Raw genomic sequence first — 16,063 nt, forward strand, 5'->3', positions numbered from 1 at the left:
GTACGAAACATGTGCACAGACCTCTTTCCTGGGCAAAGGAACTAAGGTTGCAGTCAGACAGATCTCCAAACATGCCAGCTAGCCAAAATGAAAACAGTTGCCACTGATCTGATACGAGTGGCAGCAGTCTGATTTCAGTATTAAGGAGGCATGACTGTTCTGCTCATGAGATGATCGGTTCAACTAACAGTCTGTGGAGATAGCAATGTTGACAGTATAAATCCAATGCAGTGAGCTTGATGTAACCTTTGGCAGAATTTAGCCCAATCAAAATTGAAAAAAAAAAGAAATACTTTAAAACTGACTACAGCAGCTATAATTGTGTAGGAAGCCTGAGTATCAGAAATTGTTCTTTCAGTTCACATATTTTGGCTGTACTGTACACTATACACTAACAACAGGGTGGTTTCACAAAATCACTCTTTGACACAAACCTGTAAACTAAGCTACTCCTCTTGGGTTAAAGTATAGCTAGCAAATCCTGCACATCACAGTCCATTCGAGAGCCAACTTTTATTCATAATGAAACAATTGTATTGAAAGTGGAATCTATTGTTGTGATGTTACTCAATATAAACTTATCCAGTCTTATCCAGACTTATGTTTGAAGAAGGGCCTCGACCTGAAACATCACCCATTCCTTCTCTCCAGAGATGCTGCTGCCTGTCCCGTTGAGTTACTCCAGCATTTTGTGTCCATAACCTTATCCAAAGTACACCACCACAATGACACCATCTGGCATCTTTCTAGGATGGGTGACTGCAGAGGCAATGACAGAAGATGCTATATTTAGTCATCACCAAGTTTAACAACATGTCTGCCCATGTTTGTGTCGGCTTATTTTCTGTCACTTACTCCTCCCTCAAAGTAAACTTAATAAAGCTAACCCTTCCTGCTCAGTTTATTTTCCAGAAAATTAACACTAAGCTAATTAATGATTTAATCAAATTGAATCAAATTAAAAATTGTAAATTATATTTCAAAAGCCTGGAAAAATTGACCATTTACAAAGAACAAATATCCCTTTCAAATACTAGAGAATGACCATGAAGTGCTTCTGATGATAATGAAAGCTGTCTAGCCCTCCTGCTTATCAAGGATTCACCAAAGAAAAAGTACACATTGTTAACATTAAATCCCTATAGGGGACCTGAAATAGCTTTCACTTAGCATTCCATTTTAATTGCTAGGCTGAAATAATTCAAATCTGTTTTTTTGGCGTGCCACTAATTAAAACTGCAAGATTACACAGAGAAAAATAAATACATCATCTCCGCTTGAAAATGAAAGTTTTCTTGAATGACAAATATTTTTAATCAGAGCCATATGCACAGGAGCTTGGAGGGCGAGCTTAATCTCAAAACCACTCCAGCAGCATAAAACAATTCAGTGGGTTATAATTAATGTCACAGTCATAACAGCAAGCTCAAGCCACTGTTTTTCTTTCTACTTAAGGAGAAATAACTAGCTGTTATCTCTGTGCCTGCAGAGCCTCCCAATTGTAGATTCAATAATACAAGAGGTTTCTTATCACCATTCGAGGTGAATGATTGTAACTGTGATATGTTTAGACAATGTGTTGTATTTAACCCAATTTACAGGTGCCCCAGCTTGGCCACAGCAGTAAACACTGGGGACTAATAGGGAATTAAACATGTACAATAGACTAACTCCATTTACTCTCAAAACTGAAATGCATTTAGTAAACTCACTTAAAGAGACAGTAGCCTCCTTCAGGGCATGTGCTGTCATTTGTTATTTTCATCATGGGGGAGGGTTGAATTTATCTTATCTGTTACAGTGACCAAGTTTGCAAGTGCAGCACTCCCCAAGTGCCGCAGTTTATTTCATTCTTCAAATTTGCCGATTCAAGCTGCTGTCTATTTAATACGCGTGGGCTGTTTATTCCACGAGTCCAGTAAAATAATCCGTGTAATTCACTTACATCTCACCGCTCAGGAGATTCCACGCAATTGCCACAACCTGAGCCAGGCATGACGTCCATCACTTTGTCAAGGAATAACAATATCACTAATATTCTGAGAATCCCAGCGGTTTGGTCACCACATTTGGCTTCTCTGGGATTTAAATAAAGATTACAGAGGCCTTCAGAAATGCAGTTTCTAACACAGCAATATCACTGAGAGGAGAAAAAAAACTGTACTGCCAGAGGAATCAAAGGAGACGATTTATGATTTCATTCCGATTGACGGCCGATTAAATTAAAACAGATCAGTGTTGCAATTCTTGGGCAGGTGGCTCTAGCCTGGTGACAGCCTCAGAACTATTAAATTGGTGCTGAGATGGAAAGCCTTCCGCTTACATTCACGCACTTACTGATCAAACTGTGACAAATGAGATGTTACTGCTCTTGTAAAGCAAGGCTACAATCTGTCAAACCTGAACATAATTTGTGACCCTCAGTGACATCTTTTTTTTTTTCTCTTTCTTACTTTGAATGTGGGAACAGTTGCAGAATTCCCCAATACCACATGTTTTTGAATGCAGAGAGCTAAACCAGTACAAAATGCTAACGGGAACTCAAAACCATATATAACAATGTTGATAATTTGATCGTTCATAGAAGTGGCATTCAATAAATTATTATTTATCAGTAGAGCAGTCATCTAGCTGAAATTTCTAATCACCAGTAATTCTAGTGGGAGGGTCTCAATTTTCATTAACAGCTGTCATCTTGCTCCATTCTGATATGGAATTAGAGCACTTTAACACATGAACCTTAAAGCAGTTCTTCTTTCCTTAACTTTTCCTTGCAAGATTTTAAGTTGGAAATTCTGACAATTTCTACCCAGGTAATACACGTAGAGGGCCGATACAAAATAAATAGAAGTGCTGGGATTTAAATTCTAATAGCTGGATTTATTGTGCCAGATAAAAACAAAACTGTACAGGACAAACTGTTGGTTCCAGGTGCAGCTCGCATTTTATGTAAAATGGATAACGTAACATGCAGAGAAAAACTAGTATGATACGACATCCATATTTGGCAAATGGCGTGGTAATGTGCACTAATCCAGTCTATCACGATGAACTTTTGAGGCAGCTTTGGAAATGCCCAGACATCAGGAGCTGTCATCGGTCTTTGTTCTTCTCTTAATGCAATAGGGGCCCTGGTCAATGCACTGAGAAAAGACCTGCACCCTGCTAACCTTGCCGATTAAAGGCAGGGTCTTAACAGCTGTCTAGAGTGCTGAGGTCACAAACACAGTTTGCTATGCCAACAACGACCACTCATCCCTGGTGAGTATGCCACAAGACTTGCGGTCAGCCTGATGTCAAAAGTGCATTGCAGGCATTTGCAGTTGTTAATACTTTAAGAGGAAAGGAAAACCTATTGTGCTAACAAGCTATTGTATTAAGAGATATAGCTTTTATTCTCGCAGCCTATCTAACTAACTGGCGGTCATCATTATCATATTAACTCGCAACCCATTTGTCTGCTTTCCAGTTTCCTACTGTTACACTTAGTAAAACTACGTAAGGTTACTTAAGAAACTGGAATATGTTACAGTTGATTCTGAATAAACCAGGCATGTAATAACAAGCAACAAAAGCAAAGTTAAGTCTCCATATAATTCTCAGTAAAAATGGAAGAATATTATCTTTTCTTTTGCGGTGGTAAGCCAAATAAGTTGAAGAGGAATATTGTGCCATCTTTGAAGAAAAGGCTTTTTGCATTGAAATGTTAGTTAGTTTAATGCAAGTCAAGAGTTATTGCCTCCTCATTATTTTCCCAGAGGTAATTGGAGTATTGGTTTCAAACTATTCCTTGTTAAGACCACCATTCAGAGATCGCCACATTCCATTTGTGACTTGTGACAACATTTTGACACTAGGAATGCAGAACTGGAGGTCTTAGCCATAGCTGTCACTTGTCTGTGTGTGATTAATCTTATCTCTACACTTTAGCAACTCCCAAATATAGCCCAAATTAGACATTTAAACAGCTTGTGGGCTTAGGTGAATATTTTAGGCACTGATATGGCTGCTTCACTTTCACAAACCAGTTAAGACTTTCTGAGTGCCTTTATAAGAGTGCGAGTATGTAACATGTATATCTGTGTACAAGTTGAAAGTTAAAGAATATAAGCATACACCTGGTTTTGAAGTTATAAGATTTGTGATATCTTGGGATTCAGTTAAAGATGGAATACCGATGATACCATTTTAGCTTTTGAACATTACCTCAGTTATATCGTGGATTTAAGATCACCCTTCTTTATAAAACGATTGTCATACTTTAAATAGTAAATTGTCGATCATATAATAAAGACTAGTACAGGTGCACAACCTTTTATCCAAAAGCCTTGGGACCAGACACTTTTCGTAATTCGGAATTTGTCGGCCTTCGGAATGGAAAGTTTTTAGCGTAGATTTTAATGGCTGGCTCAGTGGTAGAGTGCTCGGCTCATATCCGCAAGGTCGCGAGTTTGCGCCTTGATCCCGGCAGTTCCTCGGTCGTGAGTTTGAGTCTTCAATGTAGTTTTTTCTTGCAGAATAAATGTCTGTATGAAATGCAGTGTGTTGAATGAATTCCTGAATTTGTAAATGTGACCGCAGCATTGAATCACCTCTCGCACTCATGTCAGCCTAGCGGGGCTACATGCCCTTAGGCGGCCTAAGGCGACATTTTCACACTCTTATATCCGTGTGCAGCAGAGGCGACGTGCGTTTGGCGCCAAACGTGAGCTTTGGCGTGCCATGTTTAGCGCCAAACGTGAGCTTTGGTGAGCTTTGGTGTGCAGGCGACATCCTGGAAAAAATGTCCGGTTTCTTCCAGATAGGCAATATACCCTCCCGGGCAATATACCCTCCCGGGCAATATACCCTCCACTTCTCTTTTATGAAGGGGATTTAGTTCCCCTTTCTTCCAGAACCGACTGGAGGTTCCGCTGTCACCTCTGCGGGCCACCCTCGGTGAACGCTCACTCAACTTTGTCTTGGGATTCCTACTCTCCCGCGCAATGTACCCTCACCTTCTCTTTTATGAATGGGGATTTAGTTCCCCTTTCTTCGAGGACCGACCGGAGGTTCCGCTGTCACCTCTGCGGGCCGCCCTCGGTGAACGTCCTGTCTCCCTGTCCCTGGGATGGTAGGGGGCGATCAAACAGCACAATACCCCCCTCCCCCTCCAACTCCAGAGGAATCCGCTCCCCGATGGGCCGCTACGGCGACAAGTGGCAGTTCGCCCACAGACCGAGCTGCGCGACCCCAAGAACAAGACGTCCCTTGCACACCATCAGCTTCTGCCCGTGTTCCTCTGGAGTTGGAACGGGGCTGGGCTGGAGTTGCTGATCTGGGATCTCCGTGCTTGTAGTGGGCCTGGGGGTCGGTGTCCCGATGAGGGGGCGCAGCTCGGGCTGTGGGCGAACTGCCACTTGTCGCCGTAGCGGCCCATCGGGGAACGGCTTCTGGTGGTCCTGACGTCTCCGGCCAGTTTGCAGTTTTCCTCTGGAGTTGGAACGGGGCTGGGCTGCTGCTGGCTGTGGGTCTCTGGGATCTCCGTGCTTGCAGTGGGCCTGGGGGTCGGTGTCCCGTTGGTCCTGACGTCTCCGGTGACTGGCACTGACCTGCTGGTATCGCCGACGTGAAGACAGTGCAAAGCCCCCGCGCCGGTGCAATGGGCGGGGAGCTGGAGAGGGGAGGGAAGGGGTCACACATATGGCCGGGAAGCAGAGGGGTGTAGGTGGGGTGAAACTGAAGGGAGCGACAATCTGCTGCTGCCTGCCCGCTGAGTTAAAAAGTTCCCACGCAAGACACACGATACACTGTGTATCGTGAGTCTACCGTGGGAACTTTTTAACTCAGCGGGCAGGCAGCAGCATATTGTCAATTATTAACCCTCCCGCGCAATATACCCTCACCTTCTCTTTTATGAATGGGGATTTAGTTCCCCTTTCTTCGAGGACTGACCGGAGGTTCCGCTGTCACCTCTGCGGGCCGCCCTCGGTGAACGTTTTCAAGGACCTTTCTTCAAGGACCGAAAAAATGTCCGCTATTCGGAGGTTTTCGTTATTTGGATCTTCGGATAAAAGGTTGTGCACCTGTAATAGTTATTTGAGTCTTACTTTTGGATTTTGTTATTTTGTTAATTGATGCTCCAACTGAATCAGTAATTTAACATTTTCCTTTTCTTTAATAGAATTTGATATGAAAAACAAAATAAGTTTTGTTAATTTAAATAATATGGAAGATCTATATCTTGAAATTATTTGATGATTTGCTCAGAAGGTTTTGAATCTATTCTGACATTATTAGATTAAAAAGAACCATTAATAAAGAACAGAATGTTCAATTGTACATCTAAACTCGGAATCAAATGCATTCATGAAATATAATTTAATGCACTGCTTTTGCCAATTGAAAAATAAAAATAAATAATTTTTCTTAAAGTTTCAGTTTCACAAAATATGAATGCTTTGGCCCATTGGAAATTATCAACATAAAAACAATAGATTGTGTATGAATAAAGTCTATAACATTTGAAGGATATAATAGCCACGTGCCTAAAAATAAAAATATTGATATTAACAGGAGGGGAAATCTTGTAAGATTAACAGGGAATCAATACAAATGCAATTCTAAGCTTTTATTTGCAATGCTATTCGGCTTCTGTTTGTCGTGGGTTCATGAACCAGAAACGACAATCTACATAAATGTAAGTAAACAGGATGATGTGGGGAACCTTCTGTCCATTTGTCACCAAGATACATTCAGAATCTAATTGACTTTTATAATCTGATAAATGGATAGTAACTACAACAATGACAACATTTGGTTCAAAATCTGTTGGCTGCAATACACTCTCTTTCTCTCTCACCAATTCCTTTCAAACTCCAAATGAAACTATTAAAGTGGTTGATTTAAGAAAAAAAATTAATGCTTCTAGCCTTGGGTGAAAGCATTGATACCATCACAATCCAGATTTGAGCCTTGGTCTACACTAGTTATGTTCAGTAATGAGAATTCCAAAAACTTGTTTTTAAATAGGTGGGTTTGGGCTGAATAAATTGCTTATTCTGCAAAAGATTAGTTGAGGAAATTTAAGAACATTAAAGTAATGGATCTATTTCAATAAAAGGAGGCATTCAAAGAAATGAGAAAATGGATTTAAACCCTGCGCAAGTTCAAAAGATAAATGTTCTAAGGATATAATCAACTTACTTCACATTTGACATGAAATATAAAAATATCTTTAGGCAGGGAAATAGCATGAGCGGATTAATTCTCCATTTCTGCATTCAAATGAGGATCCTGTTTTGGAAGGCAGCCAGTCAGAAGCAGGTTTGCTTTTTATCTTTTGAAAAAAAAACTACTTGTGGAAAGCGTAGTACAGCTGGAAATGTCTTGTGTCCCTTGCTAGTTCCTCCCTCGAGACCCTCCAAAGGGTATGAAAATATTCACCAACACTTACCCCTTAATTGTATTCAAGCTCCCAGAAGGCAACACTTGACAAAAATCACCATTAGCTCCTGACAGTACAACATGTTCAGGAAATGCTTACCTGATCAATAGAAAGTCCATGGGGACTTACTTTACAACTTTGGAATGGTATAAAAAATTCTTCCTTTTGTCCGATATGATAAAGTACGTGGTAGCATTTGTTGTTTTATTCTCCCTTTGTTTTTTTTTTGTCTGCCAGAAATGCTAAAGGCCAGGAGCATATTACAGAAAGCTTTTGACAAATTAATAAGTAAATGTCAGTGAAAGAGAAGTGAAAAATGCTCTTATTAAAAAACTTGTTTATATCTTGATTCCGGAATTTTATTAAGTCAATCATCTTTCTGGCATCTTAATGAGGACAAAACAAATAGATTGACTTTAAATAGACAAAGTGAAGTATTAGATTGGATTTCAGTCCAGAGGGAAAAAATCTGTATCGGGCTGGGCTGCTGTGAGATTATGATTTGCTCAACTAAGAATGGTTTTCTCAACTATTCCTGCAGAATTATACTAAAGAACTTCTTCAAGAGAAGTTCCCAGCCACAAGCAGTATGAGTGATAGGGTGGAGGGCAATTGGCTGGAAGCCTGGTTCAGAAGGTCATAGGCTACGAGAGGAGGTTGGTGCATTGGGGACCGAGAGACTCTGTGGTGGGGAATTTGTTCCAATCAATTGGAGAATCCAAGTCATGGGTAGAACCATATCTTGAGATACCATGTGCTCGTCACAAGTAAGTGTGAATGATGGTTGGGGATTCTATTGTTGGCATTTGGGAGCTGGCCAGAGCTGAGGCTAAATGGCAGCTATGGGGTGAATGGTGCAGGCAGTTTGCTTAGTTGGAGATATGGTGCACTCAATTATAACACAACATGCTGGTGGAACTCAGCGGGTCAGGCAATGTCTGTGGATGGAATGGACAAGCAACGTTTTTGGTCATAAACTTTCTTTAGACTGATAGTAGCAGAGGGAGGAGAAACTGGAACAGAGAGGTAGAAGCGGGACAAAGCCTGGCAGGTGATAGAAGGATACAGGTGAGAGGGTTTCGTTTGGCACATGGTTGGAGTAAGTGATAGGAACTGGAGGTGAAAAGGAGACAATGGGTTTCAGATAAGAAGAGTGAAATGTATAGTCAAAGGAAAGAAAATGTAGAACCAAAGGGTTGGAAACGGGTCCTTTTCACAATGGCAGGCAGTGACTAGTGGGGTACCGCAAGGCTCAGTGCTGGGACCCCAGCTATTTACAATATATATTAATGATCTGTATGAGGGAATTAAAGGCAATATCTCCAAGTTTGCGGATGACACTAAGCTGAGGGGCAGTGTTAGCTGTGAGGAGGATGCTAGGAGACTGCAAGGTGACTTGGATAGGCTGGGTGAGTGGGCAAATGTTTGGCAGATGCAGTATAATGTGGATAAATGTGAGGTTATCCATTTTGGTGGCAAAAACAGGAAAGCAGACTATTATCTAAATGGTGGCCGACTAGGAAAAGGAGAGATGCAGCGAGACCTGGGTGTCATGGTACACCAGTCATTGAAAGTAGGCATGCAGGTGCAGCAGGCAGTGAAGAAAGCGAATGGTATGTTAGCTTTCATAGCAAAAGGATTTGAGTATAGGAGCAGGGAGGTTCTACTGCAGTTGTACAGGGTCTTGGTGAGACCACACCTGGAGTATTGCGTACAGTTTTGGTCTCCAAATCTGAGGAAGGACATTATTGCCATAGAGGGAGTGCAGAGAAGGTTCACCAGACTGATTCCTGGGATGTCAGGACTGTCTTATGAAGAAAGACTGGATAGACTTGGTTTATACTCTCTAGAATTTAGGAGATTGAGAGGGGATCTTATAGAAACTTATAAAATTCTTAAGAGGTTGGACAGGCTAGATGCAGGAAGATTGCTCCCGATGTTGGGGAAGTCCAGGACAAGGGGTCACAGCTTAAGGATAAGGGGGAAATCCTTTAAAACCGAGATGAGAATAACTTTTTTCACACAGAGAGTGGTGAATCTCTGGAACTCTCTGCCACAGAGGGTAGTCGAGGCCAGTTCATTGGCTATATTTAAGAGGGAGTTAGATGTGGCCCTTGTGGCTAAGGGGATCAGAGGGTTTGGAGAGAAGGCAGGTACGGGATACTGAGTTGGATGATCAGCCATGGTCATATTGAATGGCGGTGCAGGCTCGAAGGGCCGAATGGCCTACTCCTGCACCTAATTTCTATGAAATGAACTGGGAGGGGAGGGAAGAGAGGGGGTAAAAGGAAAATGAGGGACTCAGGGATGGAAAAGTAGGTAGGAAGGAGGGGAAAGGAGCAGGATGACTGGGAGGGTGGGAGATAGACACATAATGCTGGAGTAACTCAGCGGGACAGGTACCATCTCTGGAGAGAATGGATGGGTGACGTTTCGGGTCTGTGTGTGCACCGGGCAGAGTTTGGAGGAAGGATGCATGTTAGAAACGTTTCTGCTCCTTCCAGTCAACAAAGGGGGCTGTAAAATTACTTCCTTCACGATTAAGTGACCAACACCCATTTTCAACTAACAGATTTTCAGTGCTGATGAGTTACAGCTCAGCCATTTTGGGGAATTCAGCCCAATGATGTGTGAGTGAATGGCATCATAAAACTTTATGGGGGAAAAAAATAATTATAAATGATAAAGTAAAGTTGACCAAAAATATTGAACTGATACTTCTCACTCACAATATAATTCCCATACCTAGATTTGCAAATCTGACAGCAGATTGTTCCAATTAGAATCTATTCATGGCTGATGTTTTTATCAAATTGTAGTAAGATTTTGGAGGTTGTGATTCATAGGAATTACTAAAGTATGAATTGAAATGCCTTTTTAGTGAAATAGAATTTGTGCATGTTTGGTAATGCAGTCTAAATGAAAAATGTAATCAAATATAGAGGTTTAACTTACACTAAGTTGAATCAGAATTTGTATTCATTCTTTAAAGTATGCTATCTGAATGACACCAGCTGCATTTTCAAATAAAGCTCACCACTTGCAGCGATGCATGTGACAGGGCCATAAAAAAGATCCAGCACCCAAACTGGCCACAACAGTCCCGATTTTAACCAGGATGGATGGAATGTAAGGTGAGCACTACACTGTACTGATCTCAGCAGCTTACACGACGTGACTTTATTTCCAAAATACCATCTACATCTAAAAACAATGAAAAGAAGGGTTTGCACAGGTCCTGTCTGGGGAGAAGTCTTGATCAACAGAGAAAGTGTGAAGAAAATATATTTATTTGGACTATGGATCATCTCCCCATTGCCTTGACAGCAAAAAGCACAGCAGTTCCCCCAATCGGACCAGAGTTAATATTTTAGTCCAGGATAACATAATCAAAGTTTAGTTTAGTTTAGTTAGTTAGTTTATTGTCAAGTGTACCGAGGTACGGGGAAAAACTTTTGTTGCGTACTGATCAGTCAGCAGAAAGACAAAACACGATTACAATCGAGCCATTTACAGATTGATTTGCTCTTTAATTGAAGGTCCCACCAGATGAACAGGCACCAGTCTTTGCTGTCGGATAAGCAGTGCAGGTTGAAAATGGTGAGCAGGACTAAGGAAGAAACTAAATCACTAGGCCAATTTTAACTAGCCACTTCCTCAACGTCCATTGAATAAACAGAATGAAAATTACCACACAAATGTTTGAATTATCTTAAAATATAAGGTACCAAATAACTATATGGGTAGATAATAATATTAAGGTCCACTGATTAACATGGTCAGGAATTACAACAGTGCATTTAAAGGCAATTATTAATTTGGATATTTACAGTATATATATAGTTTCAGTAATCATAATACTGTCCCTAACTGAAGCTATTACCGCAGTGATGAAATGTTAAAATGATATGTTAAAATGTGGAGAAAATAAATCTTTTTATGTTGGTCATTATTTATCTTCATGTTCTAGAGCTTTGCATGAATTTAGAAATTGCATAATACGAAAACCAAGAACTAGCGACAGGATGATGATTTATGTCTTGAGCCAGGAAGATTCGGAGGGTCCGCAGAGGGTAAAGTGCAATAGGGGGAGGCTAGACAGCTGCTCTCAGTAGGCTTGCTTTGGCAGCCAGGCTCTTGTGAAACCTGTACCTACGGACGAGCTGATCCACAACCACTCTCCACTAGCAGATTGGCAAGGAAGAAGAAGAAGATGAATATTAAAGCAACACAACAGTTCTTCTATCAAGCAACAGATTTGAGCACTGGCAAATGAACTAACAGCCACTGCAGAAACACATGACAACTTAACAAGATATGGCAGATTTTCTTCCTTGTCACCGTGAAGCAAAACTGAGATCTGAGAGCAGTTCATAAAAATATATATATATATATAAAGGAGGAGTATCCGTGCAGTATGATTGCTCCCAACGGCAATCTTCTTCCCAGAGGGCAATCCAAACTTCGAATGCCTTCATGTTCTACATCCAAATTTGTGCTTCATTAGGCCACAGAGTGTTCAAGGTTTCCATTGTGGACACCCTAATTGCCTATTTGAAGCAGTAATTCCAGCGCGGGGAAGGACCCCGGTATCAAACTGAGCCACATCACAACAAATGGGAGTGCCATGTTGATATATGTGTATATGGGTGGCTGGGAGTAGAACAAAAGGCTGCTATTTGTCTGAAGGCTCCTGGGGAAAGATGCCATATCAAAACTAGCACAACATCCGTCAGACCTGTCTCCAACTTCCCTTATCAATTACTGAGCTGTCATCTAAACTCTTGCACATAAGCAAATGTTAAAACATTTAAAACAAGCCTGCATAATGCGTTTCTGCCGCGTAACACAGAGATCTATCTTGGCAGATGTGAAGAAACAGTAGCTACCAAAGGTGCTCAAGCCGGCAACGCAGCAAGAATGAAGCAAACAATTCCATTACTGGGTTTTACTTTTGTAAAAGGAAAGGGATATGAAACATTGTTTATTAAACACACCGCATCAGAAATTTTAGGTTTTCAGAAAAGAATACTCCCAAGGTTATATTCTACACTTGCTGATGCAATGCTGGCAACATATGTGTTTGGTGCACATGTAAAAGCACCCAGTTATAAAGCTTGATTACCCTTTTTTGTAATTTGTGGATGGAATGAGAGATGGAAAGGGCTAGGGCAGCATTGCAAACTTCTATGCACACCAATGCTGCTTTTATCATTATTTTCTATTACTTAGAAATAAACCAATGTGACTCAAAATATTGTTTTAAATTGTAATGTAAAATGGGCTCTTAATTTGCCATAAGCTGCGTTTGTTTGAAGGTAAAATTCTCAGAACCTAGTTTTGGAGTAAGCTTCATGCACGGCAATAACTTTGAGATTGAAGTAACATCATCTGTATTTTAGGTAGCAATGCAGAGTGAGCCTTGATGCAGAGATCAGTGTAACAATGACATTACAATGACAGTGTCCTTTTAGCTGTGTCAGCATTTCACAACAATTTTGTTTTGCAAATTCCTGACATTAAACATTTCAAGATACATTAATAAATTGAATTATGTTGTAAAATGATCCATCTTCTCAGTCCAATGTGGTATCTGAAGTGGATTAGCTCAATTTCATATTTATTTATTCCGTGAAAGATGGCCACATTTCTAAAGGTAGGTCATGTGCATTTGATTTGTGGTGGTTTTAAAATGCAGTCTAGTAGAAGGTGATAAAGGGGATTCTCTCTCTTTCAAGAGCCATTACTATTAACATTTAATTACAAAGTACCATGAGTGCTCCTTTTGCAGAGGTCAGGCTTCCGACTCCTGCAAAACGCGCAGAAATCCTTCCAACGTATTATTTCACTATTTAATTCGATGGTCTGTTTATAAAATTGAAACTGTCTCCCTGTGTACTTTCGTTCTATATCTTGCTTGCTTTTTGAAGATACAGGATCATGTGTTCTGAGATAGCTTGCAAGCTGGGCTAGTCAATGGTTGTGACAAACACAGTTTTAAGAACAGGTAAGGTAAAAGTGTGATTAAGTTAGGAGAATCCACACAGACTCAGTTCCCTTCCTAACCTCCACAACACCTTTGCACCCCCACGAGCTCAAGATTGAATCTCCAATTTCATGTAATCTTCTACTTGGTGACTGTGTGATGAAATGAAATGCTTGTTGAAATAGAATTTTGGAATTGAACTCTTGTAATCAGAAGAAGAAATTATTTACATGAAGCTTCTTTATTGAATTAGTTTCAGTACTTGAATATACATGTGGGGTAAAACTCAAATAATTGGCTTTCATAAATCCTATTGTTGAGATAATTGAAAAAGTTTGGTGAAATTGCTGGCCACTGTGGACAACAATCATAATTAGTTATACCTAACTTTTCTACACATCACATTATGAAGTCGGTTAACACCTCTCAAAAATAAATTGAAAACAATGAAAGTCATGAAATGAGCTTGTTAAAACTTACAAAATTAGCTACCAGAATGTAATAAATATAAAACAGATGTGTATTTATTTAACCTACCTCTGCAGATTTATCAATGAAACATATAATATTGACATTAATATTATGTGTGCTTATGTTATTTCAGTCACATTAAAATGATTGCAGGGATCACAATGAAATGTAAGTGCATTCATTTACACCATATTTTGCAATGCATTTCAAAGGTAAATCTATTAAGGCTTTTCCTTACCTTTATCCTGGTATAAAATGTGGTGCCCATAGGAAGGAAAACATGAAATGAAACAGCTGGAGATTTAAAGACACACAACGAAGCATCTTACCTTCTTTCAGCATGCCTACTTTTAGGCATTTCATGAAACGGCAAGCCTGGCAAGATTTGCGTCTACGCTTTGTGATTTCACATTCATTTGTCGCCGGGCAGCTGTACTCAATGTTACCTGCAGTAACATAAAGGCCAGAGGATAAGTCACGGGAAAATTCTGATGAAGCATTTCATTTAAAGGAGATATAGCTGGATATCTGATTTCTTAAATGTTCCACCTCTTTCTCCCTCTGTGCTGTCTTCCCTACCCTCCTCCCCAACCTTCCATGGTCCTCTGTGGTTAAATACATTAGTGTCTTAATGAAAATGCATTTTGTTTATTGTCCTCTGGAGAGGAGGGTCATCGCACAGAGTGCATAAATTGCCAGTGCAGACAAGGCAGGTTGGCAGTGAGTGTAATTGTAACCTTGATACTTCATGTTAGCAGCACTCAGGGTCCATCACATTCCCCTAGAAACATATGCAACTCCCTGTAATTAGCACCGCATCCACCTGGGACAGCAGCTCTGATGAAATATTTCAGAGTTAATCACACTTTGTAAACACTGATTTATATTGACTACCCTTCTCTGAGCCGACGCTTCCTCATTAAATAACAGATTAGTGGAACACTAAGAGACTAAATACTAAAAACTCCTCACTCAATGCAAAACCTTGTGCAAAACAACTGGTCTGGGAAAGAAATCTATTCGCACATATACATCCTTTCGGGCAATTGCTTAAAGGAGATTATAATTTACCTTGTATTCAAGATGGCATACATTATACAATCTCTGCTTTCGGAAAGAAAAATTGATTGTTGAAATTCCTAATTCCGTTTACATATACCAGAAAAAGCATACATTTCTAACCATGCATTTATATTTATTAGAACAGAGACTGGTAAATTTGGTAGCATATAACTTGAACATATGGACCTGAAGTTTTTTTTTGAATTAAATTCTCTCTTGGTCTTGTCTATATTTGCTTAATAAAAGATATTCAAAATGAAAAATAAAACCTGCTGGGGTCCATTTATGGAAACATTTATTGCTATGTGCAATCTGTAGCTTGCTGTAAAAGTGTCTTCACAGCCACGTAAATGAAAACAGGGATTGATTGACATAATGTAGCATATGGGACGATGATGGTGCATGTATCAGGCCAGTACCATTCGGTACAGCAGCCTTTGATGCTGAATGTCACAAACTGCTGGGCAACAAACAGAGTCAGTGACCAAATACTGAATCCATTATAACCTAATTACCTCTTGAAGCTCTTGGAAATTAAATGGTTGCAGTAATGTAATAGGTTCAGGTAGGACAGGAGAGAGGAGCTTTGATGCAATGACTATATTGTGTGTTATATCACCACATAAACTCCAAGATTTCAAAGTTGCGAAAGAATAAACACTCCCATTTTCTCAGATGTACCTCATGATATCAGATACAAAATCGTACCTTAATCTTAACAATAATTGTGAGCTGACTCCGAATGAATTGACACTTTATAGAGGATGCAAGCTGAACATAAGCCATTGAAAGCCAGCTCCCTGTTGGATCTAACATCTATCTTTCAATCTTCTCACTGTATCTTAATTTATATCAATGCTTTGTACAGATGTTACACACACAGATATAAATTAAATGGGTCATTGTGGTTAATAGAGACATTTACTTCTGGGAAAGATACCTGAGAAAAATGTTGTCAAAAGTTATTTTCAAGTTTTTAATCTCCCTTCACATTAATTAATTACTATATGCACCATTAATCAATCATCAATGCAATTCACATAAACTATTCATTTCATTTTAGATATTATGAAAATCTCTAAGTTCAATGACAAAATGAAGGTATTTAGTTTTAATTT

General features: G+C 39.9%; 1 protein-coding gene across 10 annotated transcripts in view; it reads right to left on the bottom strand.

The window, feature by feature from the left end:
- The window catches only part of esrrg (estrogen related receptor gamma), a 243,948-nt gene that overhangs the window by 48,953 nt on the left and 178,932 nt on the right, over nucleotides 1–16,063 (bottom strand). For all 10 annotated transcript variants that reach the window (XM_033025366.1, XM_033025364.1, XM_033025368.1 and 7 more), the window contains one exon: nucleotides 14,213–14,329. In XM_033025366.1, coding sequence (XP_032881257.1) covers nucleotides 14,213–14,329 — 117 coding nt within the window. The remainder of the gene's footprint in view (nucleotides 1–14,212; nucleotides 14,330–16,063) is intronic.

This window comes from Amblyraja radiata, chromosome 8, assembly GCF_010909765.2.
Source record: "Amblyraja radiata isolate CabotCenter1 chromosome 8, sAmbRad1.1.pri, whole genome shotgun sequence".
NCBI lineage: Eukaryota > Metazoa > Chordata > Chondrichthyes > Rajiformes > Rajidae > Amblyraja > Amblyraja radiata.